The sequence below is a fragment of the Ptychodera flava genome, chromosome 12, assembly GCF_041260155.1.
Source record: "Ptychodera flava strain L36383 chromosome 12, AS_Pfla_20210202, whole genome shotgun sequence".
NCBI lineage: Eukaryota > Metazoa > Hemichordata > Enteropneusta > Ptychoderidae > Ptychodera > Ptychodera flava.
Genome location: NC_091939.1, coordinates 32,880,409 through 32,905,571, shown reverse-complemented (window position 1 = coordinate 32,905,571; position 25,163 = coordinate 32,880,409). Strand labels below are relative to the sequence as shown.

The 25,163-nt window shown below is 38.6% G+C and overlaps 1 protein-coding gene and 1 long non-coding RNA gene across 2 annotated transcripts in view; one reads left to right on the top strand and one right to left on the bottom strand.

Annotated features, from left to right (window-relative positions):
* The first annotated feature begins 1,068 nt into the window (after positions 1 to 1,068).
* Positions 1,069 to 23,594, top strand: LOC139145663 (uncharacterized). Its single transcript, XR_011554987.1, has 3 exons — positions 1,069 to 1,354; positions 19,091 to 19,342; positions 20,666 to 23,594. It is a non-coding gene; the product is annotated as an uncharacterized lncRNA (long non-coding RNA).
* Positions 14,464 to 25,163, bottom strand: part of LOC139145661 (myb-like protein AA) — a 74,018-nt gene continuing 63,318 nt past the window's right edge. Inside the window, exons 4-5 of the mRNA XM_070716946.1 lie at positions 19,151 to 19,239; positions 14,464 to 16,858 (exon numbers count right to left, since the gene is read on the bottom strand). Coding sequence (XP_070573047.1) covers positions 16,846 to 16,858; positions 19,151 to 19,239 — 102 coding nt within the window. The 3' untranslated portion in view covers positions 14,464 to 16,845. The remainder of the gene's footprint in view (positions 16,859 to 19,150; positions 19,240 to 25,163) is intronic.

The window sequence follows — 25,163 nt, the reverse complement described above, 5'->3', positions numbered from 1 at the left end:
AAGAGTTGAGTGTGTCAGACTGAGAGCTGACACCTGTTGATTGAAGCATGCCAGATGTGTATGTGTTATAGGCACGCGCCAGCGGTCACCCGTTCATTCTTGCGCGTCCAACAGACAGTAACATTATAAAATATATCAATTTCGAAATGCCTTAGGGGCACGAGTTCAAGGGCCTGTGATGTTTGCAAAATATAATGTAGTTATTGGCAAACATAAAACTAGTACAGAAAGTATGCGAAAATAGCTTCCATGGCAAAAAGTGTCCAACACTTGGCACCGGCTGGCTTTTTCGTTAGTCAATCTACAAACTCAACGGAGTAACGCCCTGATAACGACCATAAAAGTTTGCTCTGCGAATGGCTGTAGTCATGGTCCGACGAAGATGAAAATTACAGGATTAGACCTACTACCACTATAAAAAAGGTGTGAAATTAGCCCCAATTAGTAAACGAATGGAAAAGCCACCGCAAATTACAGACTTCCCTTGTAATGTTATCAGAAGCGCGCAAAGCCAAGGCACGGGCTGACCAATAGTGACAAATGTGACTACGACATGACCATGATACTTATGCTCTTATCACACTGTTCACCCTTCTGTGGAAAGGGGGGGGGGGGGGGTTCTGTATCAAGAGGCAACTCGTGCTGTCGATTATTCCATGAGAAGAAACGCGGGCCTGAGAAGGGACAGTGCAAGGACAGCCACTTCTGCTGATCAGATGCGAATATTTGTGAACGATTGCATGCCGGTCGTATTTTTCGCCTGTTTTCTTTTTTTTACCTTGTATCCATAGACCCTCGAGAAAAAGGAGGTCTATGTTGTAAATAAAAAGCTTGCCGTCGCCATTTAGCAACTACAAATAGGTCAATGCCACTGAAAACGATTCGTTTTTTTGAACTTGTGTTCAAACAAAATTGGCAAAGTGGTTAGTGACACAGTGGTATAGGTGGCGCTTTACAAAATGACTTAATTATCAATTACCTGTCAAGTGTAATATAATTAAGTGATTGCAAATTCACGGTCACTGTTTGACCCAACTGTAAATTGAATTAACACTATTTACACGCAAAACAAAAGAAACATGGAAAATCACTTCGAATCCTATTCTATTGAATTATCCAATTTTGAGTTCAGGGTGTGACAGAATACAGAGAATAGATGCGGGCAGCGAAGATTACGGCCACGGGAGTGTCATGCAAAATTCAAAAGCACGAAGTGGAGATGTTACAAGATAAGGCTGTGTGGAATTGAGGCAGTTTTGGAGAACATAAATTGCTATCCTGTGATTTTACACTGCTAGTCTGGCGCTTCGAGTCAAAATTTCAGGAAATGTTGAAGTTGACCCAAAATGTCCTGGTGAGTAGACACTATTCGTGTAACGCATTACAGGGAATCTTATAACATGTCGAGTAATATGATCACATTGCTATCACAATCGATTCTTCAAAGCAGTTGTTAACGTTGATTTTCGACGTTCCTGCTGACCTGTTCGGAGCCTCCCTCGACCGGGATTCATGACAGCGCCATCTGCGGCGTTGAATCATTTTCTAAATCGATCAGGCGACAGTGCGATCGTTGGATAAAAATAGTTAGGAAAATGTACTTTCCGTTGACATTGATTTCTCGATCGATAAAGTGAAGCGATGAGACTACTAATTGCAGTGTACATATCACTGGTTTTCAAGATGTTTTTGCGTTTTCCTCGGTGTTTTAATGCGTGCAGGCATTTTTTTTACAGTTTTCGATGACTAAATTCTCATATTTTCCCATTATGTCAACAGAGACTGCAGTTGTACCTGTAAAATTTTTACAGTATTTCTTTAAAAAATCCTCCGGCCGTGAATTCCAATCGCGACCTTTCATTTCATACGTCTGAAGTTGCAGCTGGCTGGAACGTGCTTGACGACGTTTGCAGCAAAAAGTGTGAAAATCTGTGCCAGCTGCCTCGCGCCCTTGCGGAGAAAGAGAGGGCACCACACCTATACGCCAGTCTACGCGTCAGTGAGCACGTACCCCCTCAATTCCACCGCATTGGTGATATCAAAGTCCAACACGACAGTGTTTATCATTTCACGCCACAAAATCCCTCTTCCAGTCTGTGACTCGCTTTCGCGGGATGACGAGGACTACGATGAAGGACCAGAATGGCAACGAGATTTTGAAGTGCGTCGTCGGTAGTAGGGTGTACTCCGTGCCCCAAACTGTCATGGAGAAGTTTCCCGATTCGCAGCTGGTCGCCATGTTGAAAAACGGGACAAAGCCACGTGAGAAAATCTTTGCTTTCCCTCCACCGCCAGCTCTGTGCCTGCCACAACGAGACGGCCAGTTGTTTCGAATCATCGTAGAGTTCCTGCGTTCCGGTGAACTAGCTATTCCGAACCACTTCGGAGATTTCGAAAACCTGGAAATCGAAGTGAACTTTTACGGGATATCAGATTTGACCGACATCTTCAAGGAACGAAAACATCAATACGAGGAGGCGGCACTAAAAGAAACTTCTTATGTACCAACACAGGTACCCACGCTAGACTGTTATGAATATGTCACTCTTTAAACGTTTTGTGTGACTGCGTTTCAGCGAACAAAAAATACCACGGCAACACACAACTTATGTAAACAGTGACCTAATTATTACGGAATAATTCATAAATCACGGGACATACAAGCTTTAGTATACCTGCCGAAAGACAGTGTGAGAGACCCACATGTGATATTAACATGGGGACATCACCGCCCTTCACCAAGCTTATGTCCGGGACACAAAATAACATGTGAAATTGGGGTTACATGTTGTCTTGACAAGCGTTCTTTGTGGTGCATGCAAAAATAATTTGATCACTGTACGACGTTATCGCTGGAATTTTGTAAATATTAACTTTAAATCTCGGACGAGCCGAAAAAACCCAGTCTCTTCTCCACTAACTATAAATTTTGAGATACAAATGCACAACGGTTGACGTACAGTTATCTTAAAAGTCACTGGGTGAGCCAAGAAGATCCAAGAAGTCCCCAGTGAAGCAAGCAAGGGATACAAGTTCAAGGACACTTTCATGGAGATGGTGCTGATTTCACTGGTTAGACGAACTACATCTTACATTTTCGGTTTGAAAGTTACCGTGCCCATTCTGCATCAGATATAAGCACGCATACTGTCAGCTTCTCTAGCTTCGAACTTTCCAGACATGACAAACATTATCCGTGTATAGTGATTTATCCCAGTGTAACCTATGTCATTTGGCGTTATGCAAAAATAACTAACCGTTGCGTGACGACGGAAATATTTCGACAGTATATTTATTATATTGCAAATGCAAAAGCTTGTTTTCCTCTGAACTGAAATATGTTAATCGATTAGCAAGCATCATTTGACGCCTTTGAGTACAAAATATCGGAAGAACGCTGAACTTCACGGGAAGTGTCAAGTTCTTTGAAATGCAATCAGTAACCCGGGATGAACTTTGAGGCTGGCGTCACTATACACGCTATCGGCGCTAACAGTACGGGACTTTGTGTGAACTTGAGAGTCATGACTCCCCCCCCCCCCGTTGTAGCCTAACCATTACGACAGACGAGAAAGTCGTGGCCAATGCCGCTGAACTCAAATAGTTAGCGTCAAGCTAGTCTGGCCAGCTTTACAACAGTTGTGACATATTTTTCGCACACCTGGAAACCCTTAAAATCAAAACAAGGTCAGAGGTCAGATAACTACCTGTTTAAAAGTAGAAAATACCTTCACAACCCTGTATGTATAGGTACGCAACTCCATAAATAGATGAAATCTTTATTGGGCATCGGTGCCGTTATGCACGCAACTCATTGGCCAGTTTGCTGTGACCAGAAGATCTCGTATCTGTCTACTATGCATGGTTGACAGATCTCTGAGAATACGAGCTTTATATATTTTAGCGAGTAGTCGAAAAGGCTGAACGAATCATGACAAGTCTTTACAAGCTTTCTGTTATTTGTCAAATTTTAAGATTTTAACATTTCATTTTCGTTTACTCAAAACATCGACCCTGCTTTAAAAGTTAGCGTTTTGAGACGGATGTGAATTTGTTGAGAAAAAGTACATTTAATCGCAATTTTTCCTATCAGCGATATTGTAGTATATGATCTATATCTTGATATCTTTGTAGCTGTAATAACTTGATAAAATGATATTTTTGATATCATTAAATTCCATCTCAGGATTACATGTACGCATTCGTGTGTGTTTATTAAGCGTTCACATTGCCAAAGTCCCATCGCGGAATATCTTTGAAAGAAACACTGACTTGTTGAATTTATCTACACCACACTGCGTGAGTTTCATTTTAAAGTGCCTGAATGTCAAATCTTTGGCAGCATTTTTTATCATTTCATTTTGGGGATTGTCGTTGGAACTTACGCTCTTTTGTCTGTCCTGAAAAAATGAAATACTGATCAAACAAGCAGCAAACTATATAGTTCTATGCATGGTGTTTCGAATTTGTTGTGCGCATGTCTGGTAAATTTTAATTTCCTATCCTGAATATGGTCAAATAAAAAAATCGTGTGTTTCCGGTAATATGCACCCGAACATTTTGAGTAGATAGGTCGGAGGACATTTTTTATTTTTGTTGGCTAAGACCCATAAAATGCGGCAAATTTTAGAGAGCTTACTCAATTTCTTTGAAAATGCCTAAAAAGTCTGTTGTCGACGGGTTTTTTTAAAGTAGGTTAGGTTACCGGAAACACACATATTTTTTTTGGCCTATCATTAATACCCGAACTGTACGTTATTTAGGTCTAATTCAGGATACATATATATATATATATATATATATATATATATATATATATATATATATATATATATATATATATATATATATATATATAAAACCGTAGGGTGAGTATATACTCTGTTGCCTCTATCGAAATTGTTACGTTGTGTGGAGACAAGCCGTGAGCGACAACTGAGGCAAGACAACAAAAGTTTACAGTAATAATGATAACGGAGTCGCACCATATAGGCAGCACGTAGATTAAACAATGTATTTTGTTCTCAATAAATCCTGCCAAGCCGAGGACCTTTAAATTTTGTCTCTGCTACAGTTGCCGCCCAAACGTTCGGATTTATAGAACAGCATTGTCGCTAATATATCAGAGAACATTCGTGATGGTCGTCGCAGTTTGTATTAAGGTAGTATGCGCCTCGAAAGTGAAAGACTTAAACTTTTGCTCAAACTTTTGCTGAAACTTTCGATCATTCTCTCACCTAAGCAAGAATAAAAATCAGGGGACATCATGCAAACTTTGGTAATAGAGAGACAAATTACCTAAAATTTTCCCGATAATTGAAATTCAAAATGGCCGCCAGCGCCATTCCATGGTCATGATCACGAATATGACAGATGTATAGTTAAGCTTTCTTCAAGCCTGCCAAGGTTAAAGGCAAAATAGCTTCAACCTTTGATAATATTGCACTTTTATTCTAGTAGTAGGCCTACTAGTGCTGTAACAAATCGATTTTTATTTTTATGTCTTTTTTCTCAAGTTTGTTGAAATGCAAAAGTATGATTAGACTTGCACAGTGCAGTATTTTAGTTGATAAATTAATAATAGTCCGGACAAAAAAAATTAGACGTCAAATATAACATTTGCGCTTACAAACTGTCGGCAAGGTGAATGCCATGCATTTTGACATGGTTTTGTGGCTACTATATGAAACTGTAATGTACAAAGACAGCATAGCTAACTTGTAAACCGTATGGGTTACTGTGAAAAGAGCTTTGACTTTGGTTCAGAGTAAAAAAAGTTAAATTCCTGTCTGAGTTTTCTTTTACATCTTGTGAAAACGATTCGAATATGAACTGAACATAATCAATGGGAAGCCATGTTTGACTCTTGTAATTTTCAACTCAGTTTTTAAAAGTGTAACGGTCCACATGCGGGTGTTATCTTTGACCGCATTTTGTGACGCGATGAGCCGACATTGACCATGGGCTCAAAAGTTACATCGAGACGACATGTCTGGCGTCGAAAACGTGAAAGCAAGCAGGAACAAACAGAGTTTTAAACGACCTTTCAGACTGACGTTCCAGAGAACTTCAGAAATTCCGCTGAGTTGAACGTAAAAGTTCGGTTTGTGTATACACATTTTCCAGTGCCTGCTTTCCCTATATGGCCTGCTGATAATCAGGATAGTTAAAATTGGATCACCTATACATTCTCGGCTAATCCATGTATCCTAAGTCGGAGAACGTTGCCTGCGTCAGCCTGTTCTGCGCACCCTTCTTGACAACACCCAGACCCCACAATGTATTTCGGTCTGTAGACTTTGTACACATTCTTGCATTGTACACGTATAGTCCAAAACCTTCTTGTACAATATTGAATGCATGACTAATGCTTTGAAGAGTCAGACTAGAACCAAGGCATGAAAAATGCATAATTTGTAAAAGTTTGACATCATCTATTTTTGAATCCTGCCGCAAAGTACAAAGGTTATTGCTTTCAAGGCAGCCTTACCCTTCGATACGACTTATACCGTCATCCAATACCCACAATGCGCTAATTTCCTGGTCTTCTAACATCTACTTATCACCCATACAGTAATTATACAACAGGCAGAAGTGTCGTCCACTTCATGAAACACCAATGTTAGTTAATTTTAACTACCTATAGCCTCTCACTTCGACGACCTTTGTATTAACGTTTATTTCACATGTACTGCCATATTATAAAGTTGAAGTGAATAAAATATCTGTAAGGAAAGGCTTTTCGACCACACGCTATTAAATGTTCGTAAGCCGTTTTAGCAACTCCTGGCCAACTTAAAATCTACAAAAGATTTGATAACAGAATCTAAAGATCCTTTTTTACTACAAAGGGAATTTGAAATTGCTAGCACCGTGACTACAGAACATGGTCCAGGTGTCATTTTCCTACCTGGCGTCCATCCATCTACCCATTCTCTCCCCCATTCTTTTCGTCCGACATTCTTGGCCGTTGTTTCGTTGTGTCTAATCACGGTTACTTGGGAAAGATCACAGTGCCCCGATCGTAACATCATCGGACTCTCAAACTTTTACAAAATCTTTTCCATCTACCACTTGTGGGATTCATTTTGAAGTTCATGGAGTAAATAAAGTTTTCATCGGTTTACCATTTTGAAAACAAAATAAAAAAAATCCCCCATAGCGTTAATACAGGGATGGTGACCATTTTGTATTTCAAATTGGGAAATGTCAGGTAAATTGTTTCTCTGGTACCAAACTTTGCATGGTGACCGCTGATTTTTATTCTTGCTTTGGTATGAGAATGGTTGAAATTCACTGGGGAAAGTTTGAGCAAAAGTTTAAGTCTTTCACTTTCCTGGCGCATGATTATGCATGTGAAGTACATGTAGCATGGACCAGCGCCCAGGTAATTGCAGGATTGGAAAAACCCGAACTTTTTCTCCTTTTGTTCAGTGTCACGGGGCCATTGATAGCAAAGTGTTTCCGCAATGCACCGTTCTGCGGTACAATATGTTTAATTAGTCGTCCATTTTCAAGAAGCAGTAACTCGACAAATGTTTTGAGATCGATGATTATGCATTTCATTGCCAGACCGTCGTTTGGCACGAAAAAAAAACAACGCAGAACCTGAACGCAATTTCGTTAAGAATATCGACTAATCAACCCTCCCCAACTTCAAGCCTCACGAAAATGTTAAAGAAAATTAAATTTACTGAAATCATTTGTGAAGTATTTGACCTAGGCCAATATAGCGAATCACGTTCTCGTACCACAGACTGCTTTCCAAATCACATGATTGGTCAAGCGTTTCATCTACGAATAAACGTCAGCTAGTTTATCTGAAGACAATGTTCCTATCATTTGCATTTCAAGCCCGTATAAAAGTGCACCCACCCACGGTCCCTCCACAAAACGTGACCCACCATAACGGGTAATTGAGCGTGTTTATGCATCGATACCATAAATTAAAGGTGCAACAATTTCAATGCCGAAACAAAACTCACGCATATCCTTTCATTTTTACCGTCTTCCTTTTCTTTACGAAGACACGGAATGGTGCCCTTGAATTATTATTGTCTCATTTTGAACAGGAATATAAAAAAAACTTTGAGTGGAATCGTCTTATAAATTCAAATTTAATTGGAAGCTGGTGAACAGTAAAGAACCGGTTATAACTATACGGTAATTTTAGTTCTTCGAACTATACCAATTCCAGATCTCGACGAGATGGCGGACTTACGAAGCGCCCCCAACGCCAAGTTGTGAATTTCTTTATAATCGCAAATCAAACAGACTCGGCTCGATAGCACAAACTACACTTTTGTAAGGATGAAGTGAGAATATATACCTCTGACACGTTGTGTAAGGGATAAATACAGCTAATTATACTGGTAGTGTACACTGTTTTAGGGAAAGATAACATCATTATATTTGGCGACGAGAAAGAATATCAAAACGCCAGTCGTCCAAAACTCTCACATCACTGCATGCACTGAACACACAGAAGACATATTATGATCACCATGTAGAACCCCTCACCCTATAAAATGTCCTGAAAGTATTAAACATATAGTTGATATATAATCACCGTTAGCTAAAAATTATTATTTAGGCTTCGAATTTCAAACACACTTCCCTGAAATTTCTCGTCACCATCACCGTGTGAAGAATCCTCTCTCTTCTGTCTGAAGATTGCAGGATGCATGAAACTTAAGTAACAGATATTATTACTTTGCACTTGAAGTAATTTGCGTTATTATTTATTACGCTCTGCTTTCCGCATTGAGCACTGTAATTTCCCAAGAGGACATATTTATACTTCGATATGTATGTGTGTGTGTGTGTATATATATATATATATATATATATATATATATATATATATATATATATATATATATATATATATATATATATATACACACATACGAGTAGCAAGATTTTATGTGTAAACTTTAACTTTTCGTTTGTGAGTATATGCACCCAGGCTCCCAGTGAACAGTTGTTTTTGTTGTCATGGCATCAGTCACAGTCAATTACACTACCGAAACAAGCCAATAAATGCGTTCCGACTCCCTCACATGAGACGAATTAACGCCCCCAACGATCGAAGTGTCGAATATTCAGAGCGCAGTCTTGGTTGGAAATTGACGCAGTAGAAAAAACATCTAGCTAAAATCAAATCCATGTCTTTAGGTAGGGGACAAAGTGGAAATGATTCAAGTTTCAAAATGCTATCATAAGATTAGGAGTTATGTGTTGAGAAGGTCGTCGAGGGTTACGCATTTTTCTATTAAACTTGAAATATTACCATAATCCACAAAACCCCACTCGTTTTTGACTGAAAATACCCGAAGCACTTAATCGGCTTTCTTCACAAGTATGGCCATTATCTATATAATAAACCATTAGCAGCCAGCAAATACCAATTTACCACGTGGATGTATAATCGCGCATCTTCTGCCTTCTTGATCGTTCGTGAAAATAGCATCAGAAAAGTTTGCCAGGCTAACTGTGCGTGTGTAGCGGCGTCAAGTCGTTGAGGCTAGTCTTGGTAAAAAGGCCAAGGCCGGCCTCTTGGGTGAAGGACACGATAAGCGGACAAGCGACTTGAAACTGATACTGGAAGGAAGTAACTGAATCTTATGGCACAGTCCATGACAAAAAATACCAATAGTCAGAATTACCGCCCTGTCGCGAAATCAGACGAGAATAACTTCAGTTCCATGTGTGCTCAAAGTTTTGAGTAGGCGTACGTGCCTTAGACCAGGCAGTCCTCCTTAACACTACCCGGGTAGGGAAACAGGAATTCAGAGAATTTGAGAAAAAATGGCAAAAAGACAATAGGACATCATATGTGTATTCTGATACACCTGTATCAACACAAAAGTTTTTTTGTTCAGATGAAAAATATTTAAACAGTGACAGAAAATCGACGAGACACACTTAAGCACAGTATTTTCTTGTGTGACAAACATTTCGGCAGCGAAAACAATCACAAAAACAATATTTTAAGTCAAAATTCCTATGTGCTACAGTTCTGTGATTATTACTCTTTTGTATATCTGTTTTCAGAGTCTAGAAGACGACCGTTTTTTCCAAGGATGAGTCTTGGTGTGCAGGAATGAAAAAAGACTGGTATTAAAATACGTCAACAACGCTATTATCCTCATCGTAATGCAGTCAGGTTAACGTCGATTAACCAGTAGGGGAGCGGGAAATAATCTTGCTCTATTATGCGAACTATACTCGTTCCATCCGGTCGCATTGAACCATGTTTTCTTAGATTTGACTATGCGGAGTCTGATATTCCATGCGAGCGTCGCATCGACTGTCTTGTCGCGCGAGAGGTTTGCATTTTTGTAAATCCGGTGTACGTACAGTAGCAAACACCCACGCAGGTTGGGCAATACACTGCACAGATTTTTTTCAATTCGAAATGTATGAGTGTCCAACAGTCGCGATAAAAATACGTCGATCGGTCTCGGCTAGAATAAATGGCAGTCGAGATTTTTCAGTCGTCTCTGTGCCAGCACAGCCATGAGCATACTGCCTTTAGTCGCGGAGAATCGTCGACTTAGGGTTTTTGATAAATTGATAGCTAGATTGATAACAGACGATAAGGTGAGACAAACTTTTTAAGGATATATCGATAAATTGACGGACGCAAACACAGATGGCTCGATAAAGAGACAGGTAGATACACAGGTATGACATAATAGGTACACGCAAATGGAAAGATTGACAGCCGATAAAGAGATAGGAGACTGATAAACAGATAGGCGATAAGATAGGCGCACAAATAGCGTCTATGACACCGTAGCTTTCTGAATAAACGAGAACGGGCTGAACAAGATTAATGCAATCTATACTGTGGGACTTTGGTGGCCATAATAGATATTATTGAAAATTAACAGTTATTTTACTTAGTATTTGAATGAAAATTGCGTTTCATAGTCTAACACTATGTAGGTAGGTCTGTTGGTAGGGTAGATGGCCCGCGGCCCTTTTTTGGAGCGACAGTGAATAACCTTAATGGTCTGGGATCATAATTATCGTCAATGATATACACGATGACAAATGTAAACATGGATGTAGTAGCGGAGACTCCAGACCCCAGAAAAGGAGCCTTCCCCAATGGCCACATGATATGCACTGGGAAGTGCGAATATTCAAGTTTTATTGATGATTTTTAAGAAGAACTGTTTCTCAAAAGGGATCTTCTTGATATAAATCTACAATACACTCAAAGATAAAAAACAATGCATACAGCGGATTAATTTGCATTTGTATGAATGAGAAGCACATTATACATATCACATATCCCCCCCCCCCCCTACCCCCCCCCCCCCCCCCCCCCGTACAGAGATACCGGCGAATCTGATGGCTTGGCAAAGTCAACTGATACACACATATAGATTGACTTGGGCCATCGTTGACTTACATGGCTTGTTTCCCGTTGCTTTCTTGAACTGTGTATTTCACATACCTTCAGTACAGTACGTGACAAAATAAGGACATGTACACTCAAAAATTCATTTAAAAATTTACAATGTTGGCAGCGTTCCAGCATAGAAACAGAAAGACTAGGTTGCAGTGGTCCAAGCGGAGCCGATGTTTGCTTAAGTGTTCATAGTTTAACATTATTGGAACTATTTGGGGATAATTACTTAGCGATAAATGGTAAAGGAAATCTGAAGGTTGAATTTGTCTTTGTTATTTTATCATAGTCCACAGTCGCTTGGTGGGCTATTCAGCTCTGGGACTATTCGCCCCATAGACGAGTGTACAGAAGCGAGAAACACCCCCCCCCCCGCTTCTGTACACTCGTCTATCGGTCGAATAGTCCCAGAGATGAATAGCCCACCAAGCGACTGTGCATAGTCTTTTATTTTAGGAGAAAACAGTGATCTAATACCAATCACAGCTATTTCTGTACCACCATTAGTTTGAATGAAGTAAAATAACACTCTTCAAGCAATGCAAATATCACCGAATAGTGCCAATCATGTTATTGATACATAATATCTTTATCCTTCTGGACTTCAAAATACTAGATTATCATAGTTGTGTGGATTAAAGAAATACTGTACATGATGGGTTGCTGTGGGTATGATCATGTTTGTTGTGGGTATGGTTGCCATAAGCATGGCCATACTCACCTGTGGTCTATTCCGCTCTGCGTCTATATATGCGCCCCATAGACGTGTGTACATATGCCTGAGAAGAAGAGGCATATGTACACACGTCTATGGGACGCATATATAGACACAGAGCGTAATAGACCACAGGTGACTGTGGCATGACCATAGTCGTTGAGGATATCATCACGGTTACTGTGGGTATGATCCAGTATGTAGTGGGTAAGACCATGGTTGTTGTGGATATGATCATGGTTGCTGTGAGCGTGATCAAGGTTCTTGTTGGTATAGGTGCTGCAGGCATGGCCATGGTTGTTGTATAATCAAGGTTGTTCTGGCTATGACCATGGTTGTGGGTATGATCATGGTTGCTGGTCATCTACCTCAGTTTCACAACACTCTGGTATCATTCACTTTCACATTCCATAGTTTTTTAAGGGGGTGATAGGTGTGATATTGGTTGCTTGGGAATATTTTACAACTTAAAAATGAACCTGGACACTATCTACCTATATGAAACATTCCTTTGAAACATCATGCCAAAGTACCTAATTTTGTTTTTTACTGCCACGTATATTTCACATTTTGCTCTCCTGTACACTCATTAAAATGTAGAATTGGTTCAACTAATCCTGTATCTGTGGACAAACTGGAACATTTGACTGAAACTTCAGAGTCCTCACTGGCATGAAGTATCTGAGTGTTCATTTGGGTATTAAAATTTGGGACTTTTGTAACGTCATTGGAACAAAGATAGCATCTTACACTACCTACACACCGATTTACTATGGTCATACATTTTGGGATGGATGGGCAAAGGGAGCGTCTTTTACGTGCATGCAAATATACTAATGTTACCTTGTGGTAGACAGACTTTTGCAGTTTCAAAACAATCAGAACATAAATGTGAAGGTCAGAGTTCAAAATTGAAGGCAAGAGATGCACACACAAGTGTCTCCTTTTTCTATCTGCCTCTTACAAGTGTGTCATGTATTTAGCAATAAAACGAAAATTTGAATACTGGGAAAAACGACACAAAAGACCAGGTTCAAAACAACAGAAAAATATTGTTCTCCTTTAAAAGAATGCCTGAAAACATGACAAGAAATATTAGATAGGAATATTTTGTTGATTCGTTGTTCAGCTTTTCAGATGTAAAAACCATTATTAAAACGCAAGGCGGGGCTTAAGGAAACAGGATGTGTGGTTAAAACCAGTATGGCTTCACTGCCTAATTGACTGTGGCTTCAGGCCACCGCCACACAAAGAGAACACCACCAATGTTGGGCCTCAGTAATCTTCGTCTTCGTACACACCGCTTCACTGAATCCCTCTGCAACCAATTACACAGCCTTGTACACCAAAGATATGATGAATCAAGCAATATGATCAATACAATGCTTTGCAATACGTTGCAATTTTTACTTCCTTTAATCTGAAGATAGAAATCATAACAACTAAGCTGGTGTATGTGTACCAGTACCACAAAATATTCATGACAAATTCAAATCCCGGGGCAAACTTTGATGTAACTTTTCAATCTGCCTGCATCCTTTCATTTATGAAGAAATAGAATAACAACCTTCAGACAATGTTTCTCTGAAAGTAAACAGAGAAGAGACACCAAACTCAGTTTTCCTTCTAGCAAAGGAAGCTGAGAATATTCTTAGATTTTTCCTGTATTATTGCAGTCTTAAAAGAAGTTAATCAATATCCTCTCATAAACTCTAAATTAGTATTGTCTCATTTACGCCAAATTAATGTCAACTCAGCGGACAGTTTCCAAGAAAGGGCCAACTGCATTGACGTATGCACGTGGTTATTGCGGTCTTGTTTTTCCCACATCTCGGCATGATGAACAACTTACACAGCACCCTGAGCTCTATCCTTAAAATTTTTTGTAGTCATGATTGCAGTACGCTTGCTTGTTTGCTTGAGCCATGATCAAGAAAGGACTACGTAAACATATTTTATCTCTGACATGTTGTGTAAAAGACAGCAAATGAAAGTGGTATACACTGTCTTACAAGAAGATTATGTCATCGTCATAGCGAATGCAAAGTTGACAAGACTGAGGCAATTCCTTGCAGCTCATTTCATTTTTTCCTCCTCAACTCTCAAGATATCCATTGTAACAGAATCTCACCAAGGAACTACCTTCCCCCTGAAGGGGAAGTCAGCAATTTGCAATGATAATTCTGCTGACCTCTTGCCGTGGGCAAACTCTTCCATCAAAGGGACTCCCCGTACAGCCCCATCTCTTCCAAGCACACAACTCACGCACCACACACTACAACCATGGACATCACTCACACAGAATGAGAGCAAACGACAAGGTGAATTATTTTTTGTTGAAAATGCATAACCATCTATTCCACATAGAATTCATCTACAATGAAAGAAATACCTTTTAAGATTACAGGAACTGTGAAATAGACTCCCGGATCGTAGCTTGACAACCCCCACTTTTTAATCTCTCAGCTATATCTTTACACAAAAATAATAAATACAAACGTTATATAAACCTCTGTAGAATGCACCGGAAACATTAATCAGACCAGACAATTCAACACCTCTACGAGTTCGGTGCATGTGTTATTTCATTTTTCGATTTTCGTGAGTGGCATTTTATATCGTGCGGTTGTCCTCAAAATACATCATATATGGAGAATGAAAAATATACATTTTTTATTTTTTCTCTTCTAATTGATGGAAATTAAAGATTTCCCTAAAACTTCAACCCCAATATTCTCTTTCTTGCTCTCTGATATTGCTTTTAGGACCAGGTTTGTGTGGATTGTTAGCAAAAAACGTCGGCTTCAGAGAAAAGTTAATTGGAAGTTGAGAGATGCTAAAAAAGCTTGCCATTTAACATCAAAGATTTACACACTGCTCATTTTCTTCAACATTTGGCAAAAATTCTAAAATTGGCACATTCTTTATGCATTTAAGTATTTAACTTCAGATGGGCCGCTGACTAGTACAAGTTATTGATGGGCTGTGGGTGAACAAAGTGTCAATATGGCTACCTTAACACTAATGACCTTTGACACTGTTGCCGTGCCAATCATAAAAACTACTTCAGGCACTACTTTGGTTTGGACACATTTAAAAGAATGATAAGACTAAATACTTAGATATTTGGTCACTTTGGACAATCTCCATTGGCAGCCTCAAGCATGATTAGCATAAAATTTGAATGTCTGACGCCCTTTCCACGAGTAAACCCCGAAACACGAAATTTGTTTCACCATAATCACTGTTACAATATCCATATATCCTACACACAATCTGAAAAAGGTGGATATTTCTCAGTAATACTGCTGTGCATTAAAAATTAAAAGAGACATGACATGGACAAAAACGTTCCAACATTTTCACCTTTTGACACTCACTAAATTCACAATAAATCTCGAAACGACCAGGTCTTGCATCTTGGCCCAGAAATGATCCCTTCAAAATATAGAAATATTTACATAAAATGTGTACTCTTCTGGAAGAACCCCGTCACCCCCACTCACTGAAATGGCTCAGTCCAACCGCAGAAATCTTTTGCTTTGGCAGGAAAATTTTGGAAAGTGACATGAACCTATGAAGGAAAGAAAAACTGTCTTACTCTGAGAGCCTACACAGATCAGACTATACTTCCAATCTGGACTTGAAATTGGCAGAATTCACGAAGTCTCTTTAAAGGATTGCATATTACTTGGAAGAACCGCAAAGTACTTGCATGTCTGCTGAAATGGACTTGATCGAGCTAAAGCTAATATTGCAGCATTTTTTCATTGTCAATAAAAAAGGCAAAAGAAAAATTGGCTTGACAATATTCCATACTACATTTGCACACTGTGGCAATGTGGTGTATTTTGTGGTGTTTCAACATTGCAGTATACAAGCTTTTTTTTACAAAAACATTGGCCACCAAAAGTATATCCATCAGGTTAGCAGATATCAACTCTTGTAATTTTTAAAAAGAAAAAAACCCAGCTAAATAAAATATCATCAGTTTTTAATAAATTGAGAAGAACTTTTCAGGCGGGAAAAATTCAAGATTTCAGTGAAATTTCTAATCTGATGATCATGGAAGTCAATAACACATGCATGTATCAAATGAAATTCTTCTGATTTTAATCTACACTTATTTACATTTATACAGTATTCAGAGAAATATTTGCCTACAATTTTCTGTAAGAATAACAAACATTGAATAAAATGAAATAAAAAGCCTCAACGTGCTGAATAAGAAAATTTTCACTCTATAATCAATATAAAAAAGAAAAAGAAACAACAGTGTTCCCAGATTTGTCATTGGTCAATTTTGATCATGTGATTGCCATGTGATTATCAGTTTTTCTGCATGACTAATTTCCTCATCATGTAGAATAAGCTGAAGATGTAATCCATCTCTTTATTTTGGCATGTACTCTTATTTTTTCTTCTTTTAAACTTGGCAATGAGTCTTCTCAGGAAGCCCAGTATTGTCTATCCTAGGGGCCAACCATGAGAACACGATTACACAGAGAAAAGTTTTTTGTCTCTAGAGGATACCCCGGTCCTGAAATCACCTTCCCTGTAAGGTGATCAATGTAAGGTCACCATTGGCTTATTTTCATGTCACATGACCATCATGTGACCATCATGAAATACATTCATCTCTGCATTTTCTTTTTGGTCAGTTGGCAGCGGTGCGATCCTTGGCATGGTGGACAGAGGACATTCATTCTCAGGGTATTTTACTGAAAAAAAACAGGAAAAGGGTAAAGGATTAAATAACTAACACATCAAATAAAATGTCTGAAACATTTTTTTCAATCCCTGGACTAATTATACTGATTTTACATACTGTGAAATTCTATTTCAAATGACAGAACAAAGATTTCACATCCACTGAATCTAGAATGCTAAGCATTATGCTCTTGAAAAAAACAACACCCTTGAAATATATATGAAATGAATTATAGACGGATACTGCAGCACAGAGAGACTCCAAGTGCATTTGTAGAGAAGCAGGCTATATTAATGAAATATTATGCACTCCTGTAGATGAAACATGTGGCTTTACTGACACTATTATAGCACAGAGAACTATTTGAACTTCAAGTCCACAATGAGAACCAAGGTCATTTGTTGAGTTTAATATCTGGAGAAGGGCTTTGAGACTAAAAAATGTTCACATGAATTTCCAAATTAAAATAAAATAACTGTATCCAATGGTTCAGCCATAATCTGCTGTCAGGCCTTTCAGTTTGTCAGTTTGTATTGTGCTATTGCACACCACTTTAGATGTAACAAATTACAGATCAAATGTGTTGTTACCATCGCAAATCCACTCAGACTAAAAAAAAAATCCTTGCTCCCCATTGGTTTTGTTTAGGGAAGGGTTAAATCAGCCGGTTGCCAGGGACAACTGACAGCTGACTCCGTTTTGAAATCTAACAAGTGTCCAATCGGTATCAGCGAGACTGGCTCTCTGTGTCAGCCACTGTCTGATGTCGAGATTCCTATCGCATATCAGTAATACGGGGCTCATTATTGGGGTCACCGAAGTGTCGAAATCTGGCAGCACTTGAAACCAGACATGTAAGCGATACCCCCAAAGACACCGCCACAAAGATGGGCTCTGGGTATAGAGGAGAGCCCAAACCAAACAGGGCGATTTGAACTGATAAGAGGTCTACTTATTTTTCCACCCTTTGCACGGGAGAGTCGCCTACAAATTAGACTTACACTACAATCTCTTTGCCTGAATTGCAATCCTATTTGTTGATTGTTGGTGACACAAAATACATAACCAAGGATTTAACTGTGTTTCACAGGCTCGTACGTACATACGTACTGCAATGGAGCTTTTCATGCCCCCAAGTTGTACACGAAACATGCACACTTTGTACATGATTCAGCAAACAATTTGTCCTGCAAACTGAGTATCGGATTAAAAGGACTATTCTTAAGCATTAGGGGCAGTTAGCTATATTTTACACCCTGATACTACAGCAGTAAAGTTTCTTGTTCAATCATTGCATGTTTTGTGTCCGCAGAAAAAGACACTGCTTGTGAGCTGAAGCAAACCACTATCACATCCAAGGAAGTTTGGATCTATGGTATCATCTGTCACTTTGCAATACTCTGTATGTCTCTGCCTCTGTATAATTTTCAGCGTCTGTTTAGTTAATCTCTACGACATAATCTTGCTTTCTTGTACGTTTCTTGAGCTTCACCTCAAAGTAGGATGTCACCGATGAAACAAAAGTACAGCCATGACGGTCAGAATGGTACAGCCATGACGGTCAGAATGGTGCATTCTCAAAACAACGACCAAATTTCTATTCAAACAGACACTCTCGGAATAATATTTTCTCAGCTGCCAATGCGCAGTAGAAAACGCTGCCTACACTAATTACCATGAAAAAATTTATTGCTTCATACAGCTGTCTATTTGAAGCAAGTTGAGACAAAAAATTCAACGTAGCTCTTAAAAACAATAGATTCATGGCTGTTTTTTGAATCATTCTGTCCGATTGTTTCTTTCTTTGACATTGCTGATACAACCGTCTTACTCTTCATACTTATTATGCTGACAGACTCTCTTCAAAGAATTTTCGACTGACATACTGGTTTGGGATTTCCAACTTGTGAGAACCTAATACTCGTAAGAGCCCAGAGCTTGCCTGCAAGTGGACACATGTGACCTTTGAACTGAATTAGCATGTGCATAGAGGTGTTCATTCAGCTTCAACATACTCAATATTGTGCTTCATTTCAACTCTTTCATCCCTTGCTTTGGTTTAGTCCTACACACCACTGTGGTAAGGGGAAGACTGCTGCTTCCCCCCCCATTTAATGTTGACTTTTCTGTCCTCCTCATCACACTCAGCCAATATCAGGTGATGAATTGCGGAGAAAATGTTGAAAGTTCATACATAGACATTGTATTTTTTCTCTCCTGTTTGTTTGTTTGACTTTTGAAGGAAGGACAAGGCTTCACACAATCTACGGCAAAAAAATGTCTATCCTTGATGGGTCCTTACCTAATAAGTTCACATTCCTGGCGAAGGATGCTAATTTCATCCTGCAGTCTATTGTTGCAATTCTTCAGCGAATCAAGCTCCTCAGCACACTGAAAAAAAAGAGAGAATATACGATTCTGAGTTGGACTCCCAAGCATGCTTGAAAAAGAATGAAAGAAGAGAATGTGGGTAAAATCATTTGTTATGTGGAAGGTAGGCTATGATTCCTTGTATAACTATTTTCATTACACACTCATTGATTTCAAATGAAGAAAAATATGTAACGGTGTCGTTTTCTTCGTTTTTATGCTCTGAGGAGATTTCAAAATGGCTATTAAAACGCAGAGAATGCCTAACTTCCTGGGTAAATTAAATCCTTGCTGCGAGCAGTTAGTATCAATAAAACTGCAAGAAAATTTACAGTTTTTGTTGTCGATGATCACAAAGACGCATTTTTACATCTTGCAAGTCGCACCTCCTCATCAAAAGCGAAATGCGAAGTCAAAAGGTTGACGCTGCACTTCCAGAATCATGCCAAATTTATAGTTGTTGGTAAACCGTTGTGACAATTTAACGCCAATGGAAGTTAAAACACTGCCATAAAGAAAAGATCAACTCCGTTTATGATCCTTCCTGAATGTGTAAATATTGACCTTTGACCCCAATATGGTAATTCAGCGGTGGAATATTTAATGCTTTGCTGCCGATTTTTATTATACTTGTTATTCTGGTCTCCTCTCCTGAAGCGTAATTAGAGTCGTCTACCTTTCATGACTGTGAACAACTTTCAAGAATTTCTTGTCTTTTTATGGGGGCACTTGCAGAACATTCAAACAAAATACACCACATTTTTCTTCTTTTAATGCCAACAGCAGGGGATTTTTCCGGTCTGCATCAGTCAAAACTTTATATGAACCACACTCGTCACCATTACAGTGTAATGGAGTGATAGTTTTTTCTTTTGCAGTACTCTTCTTTAATTGTGACTTATAATTACACAGCTGTTTTTTTTCGTTTTCTATTTAAAAGTTAAAGTAAAATATCTGTGGCTGGACTTTCTGATGTGCTGTGGGAATAGTATTGTGGTGATGACTTGTGGGAATTTATGTCCCTCCTAAACCTAAACAAGGACCATGTGTGAGTGGAAAGGGAAAACACAGCATTAAACTAATTGATTTTCCCACTTACGAAAATTATACAACAAAATTTTAGTCCGGTATTTGTACTCTCTTCCTAACATGTGAAAGACCTCTAAGCTGATGGTTCCTGGAACTTGGTGAACCTTAACATTTACATGGATATTCACATTCCGTAATATCGTCTTAACCAGCTGGTGAAGTTCAGCCTAGCGTACCTATCAAATTTAATACTACCTTCTTCAAGAGGCCATAACACCAGTAAAACTTTCTCCATGATTGGTTCATGTGATGATCAAATGCATGACATCAAAGCTCATTATCCAATCAAATGCTCTGTTACATTAACCGTAAAACGCACTCCCGATGACTTTTTCTTTTTCACACATTTTGTTCACAGAAATGCACTGGTCTGGCAAGAATAAAGTACATTGGATCTTCTGTCAAGCCACCCCAGTGCATTGTGGAAAAGTTTCAATTTCATTAATGGGGTTGGACACCCTGATCAAGCAATTCTGAGAGAGTAAATGCACACAGTCCATTACTCCGAGCAGCCTGTTGTGTATTGTGATTTCACAAAAATGTTCCGTGGCATTTTGTACGACAGCCCTACTCACCTCCATATTGATAAATACAATGACATAATACACAGAATTGCATATCTACAACATCGAGGCATGTGTGTACGGAAAGAGTGGCGTTCCAAATGTGAAGTGGTTACAGCTTAGGATTTTGAAAGCCAGCGGGAACTTAGCACTGAAGAAGCTTGTAGTTTGAGCTTGAAAGTTTTGAAATTTGCAGAGCTTAGAAGGGATCTAGCTGACTGTGGTGTGACCTTTATCATGAATAGCACAAGTACGTACGAATATCACGCATTCTCAGGTTTGGAATTTTGCAGCAGTGATGGTGATGCTATTTACTGCAAATGTTTGTCAAACAGGCACCAACTGAAAGCTACAGGTCTGAATTTGAAGATACCATGAAGGGTAAAAAAACACTGAGCTACCTCATAAACATAGCAGAGAGTACAGGGTCCTGATTTCAATTTTTTTTTCATGCATGATTGTTCAAAAAATATAACCAATAGTTATTGCTTCCTGAAAGAAATTTATCCTTCATTTTCAGCTGAATTTTTTTTATCTGTTATACTAGTTTTCTGCCTGAGATAAATTTGCAGTGTCCTGGTCCTCCAACATGGGCATTACCTGTACACAAAGGTACAAACTTCCTGCAGCAAAACAGCAGTGTTTGACCAGATTCTGCCAGTAAATGTTAGAAAGAAATTCACAGGGTTTCATGTTACTTTGTACGCTGAGGTTTAATATTCATTACATTATTTACTGATGGAAAACAGAAAAATACCAGAATTACTTTGAAAATTTCTGGGACTTTGGATATACATTATGGTTCTGAGATCCGCTAGGCTGATAGCTCATCTTGTTTTTTATTTTAAAATTGACAGAGTGATTGCCAACGGTGGAGCAGAAAGCTATTTTCAGTGTGGAAAAAACTCACAAAGATTTCCAGTTTTATTTCACAGACATGTATTTGGTCTTTTCATAAGTAAGACAATCTGCAGCAGAGGGTTAAACAATTTTTCGAGAAGTACCGGTAGCAAATTTTTTTTTAATTTCATTGATGTTGACTTGCAGCGTCAGATGTGAAGAAAAAGAGAAATTCTACCACTGGGGATCTTTTTTTCATGAATATGCAAAGGTCAGTGTGTGACTCAAATGAGAACAAACGATTCTATGTAAAATGCAAGGGTAAGATTGACTCCCACATTCTAGGGCTGGTGAAAGATTTACAAAGTCTGAAATAATGACAAAAACGAGCCCAAAATTGCCATGGATATTCCAAGTTTTGTTCAGCTGTCTGTATCAAGAACAGTTTCTTGTCCTACTCCGACATAAAGGCACATTGAACACACCCGTATTCAGCTTGTCAACATGACCAGGACAAGTTTGAAGTGAATTGTGATGGTTGGCAGGTAAGTTTCTATCACGACTTAATTCACTGTGATGACACATTCACAAATACCGTTTTGCGTTTAACCGTCTACATTTAACGACCAAGATACACAGTAATGCATTTTGCAGAGGCATGTTGAATTTAATACGTTACTTTGTCACTGAAATGTAAAGAAAATCCTGAACAAATTCATAAAGCTAAACAGTTTCTGTTCCAGTGTCTTAAGCCAAAGATAGGAATCTCAGTTTAGATATGCACATGTAAATGTATATGCAAGTTTTACCTGAGGGGGTTTGTAATGAAACTCAGCATCAAGACTGTGGTTTATTTTCAGTCCACACGTCCCTTTAAATTCTCACAAAAACAGTTCAGAAAACACACAGCTGGTATTCTACTCAAAACCAAACCAAACTTCACATACTTTTCAATGATTTGAACCAACTTCTAATTTTTGCTTGGAAAGTTGGAAATAACTGCTGCTTGGAAAAAAATTCAAAGCTTCACCCATACCTGGAATTTTCATCATTTCTATGTGGGTGAATTTTTTGTCACCAAAAATTTACACTCTAAGCCAAAAAAATCTATACCTCCATTGTACTCCAGTGGAGCGAGCGAAGTCTGCTCCGGATGAACACGATGACTCAATGTTGATTTGTTTGATAAATGTTGTTCCGTCATATCTCTCATGGAGGGATTTGTAAATTTGACTCATCTATCACCTGTGTATGTACCCGATTTTTAGCAACAAGCGCAGTTTAATCCCCCCGTCAACCCTGTCGTACCCGAAGGAGAATTTTATCAGCAGTCTGCATGTCCATGGATGCCGTCTAGCTTAGAGTGTACCAAGACTTTGTGTAATTCTGCATAAATTGTAAAAAGTACGCGGACAAGACCAGAAAATTTTTTCATCATTAAAAAAATGTTAATCTCTCATCGGTTTTTTAATCTTTCAAATTTCTGAATCATTGCACTCCCTCCACCGGATAAATCCTAATTGCTAATTTTATCCACGGAATGTCTGGTAGTGTACTGCTGGAATCATTACTAGTGACAAGCAACATTTGTAACTCTATGACACCCTGTGGCAGAATTTCATGAGGATATTTGTTAATGTGAATGTTGTTCAAACTATAAGCTCACTCGGTCTGTCCTTGCTGTTCTGAGCACGGCGATCTGCCTGTGTTGGTTGAAACTGTCCCCATTTTTCTGCTGTAACATGTATACCCGTAAAATGACACCCGCAAAATGCTACACAATCAGGTCATGGAATTCTAAATTTGCAATTTAAGAAGGCAAAAACATTTGTGTCGGGGGAAAGATTTATTTTTAATTCATCCTGCATGTTGTACTGCAAAGAAATTCCGTTCATCATTTTTAGAACAAGTAGTAGTAGCACAATTGAATATCAGCTTACTGTAACAATGAAACTCATAAATTCTGTCGTCACAAACTCTCCCATTTTCAATATTTTCCCGCTAAAAAATTTTTGCAAAATATGTCCAAATTTTTCATGCATTCTGGTGTTCATTTGCACATTGTTCAGGTGCCAGGATGATACTCTTGTCTACCACAGACATGCATTATGAATTTAGGTTGCATTTTGAGACGTAAAAACATCAAACATTAAAAAACCCCATGCGGTTATTTGGAGGATGATGTGATTGTATCTGATAGAAGACTATGAGCTGTACAAAAGCGTGAGTGTCTTTACGCTAACTCTTCAAATTATGATCATTTGAATATCTAAATTCAAAAAAAACCTGCATTAATAAACAATATTGGCACATCAACAGAATTCTAAGCTCATCAACAAAATTTCAAGCACTTTTTTTAAATTTTTGGTCAACAGTGTTGGGAGTGAAAAAAAAAGGGCCTGAAGTCATGGATTTACGCACTGAGTGGATTGAATCGTCTTGTTCCAGCATTATCTGCGATGTTGCTGGAACATAATGCCAGAAAATCCCCTTAGATGTGCAATTACACATGAGACTATGCTTAACCATAATTTGAGTCATCGTCGTGGCTTATTTCTTGGTCTGTTTTTCCCACTCTCCGGGGACAAGACAGTGTTTAATGCACCAGTTGGAGAGAAAAAGCGTCAACTTCCCAGATTGGCTGACTGAAGCCATATACACATTATGCTCATTTGGAGGAGTGATCTGTAAGAAGTCCCTACGGCAACGCATCAAATTTTGCAATTTTCTAAGTTACTTCATTGCTTAATTTTAATGGAAAGATATTTTTTTCCATCCTTTCAGAGAAACGGAAGTTTACAGGAATCTCAAATCTCTCATTCATCTGATGCATAATTTCAAATCAGGGTAGAGCAAACACTATTACATTTTACAGCGTATAATGAGAATATGGGGAGATAGCTCTCTGCATATGAGAAAAATTACGCTCATCATTTTTGCAACATCATAAAACATTAATTGATGGTTGTCATATTACAATGAAATGTCCATGTCAATATGACAATATGCGCAGGAGCTTTGATGAGGGTAGACGGAATAAAAATTTGATATTTTATTTTTGATGACTATGTTATTCACGGTAATGGAGTTGAGACTCGGTGATGGGGAATCGTGCCTCCGATGCACAGCCCTGCGATGATCAGTAACGAACCAGCTCATTAAAATTTTAGGTCTTCCTTCTATCTCATCACAGTAGCAAGTTTAAATTGAACCCTGACTTCTGACAAATGCAGAGACCTCGTTTAGTTGTGCCTTTCATATTTCCCCCCTTGTTATTCCTTGAAGTCTTGGCATGTCATGTTTATTATTTTCCAGATGTAAAACAGAGAAATGGAATAAAAAATCCCACTTTTGTAAGGTTGAACGGCTCAGTATTAAAGGGCCAGTACCTGTAATTTTTAATGATTCTTTCACTATTTTTTTGCGTGTCAGTTACATTCTTGTTTTACTCCC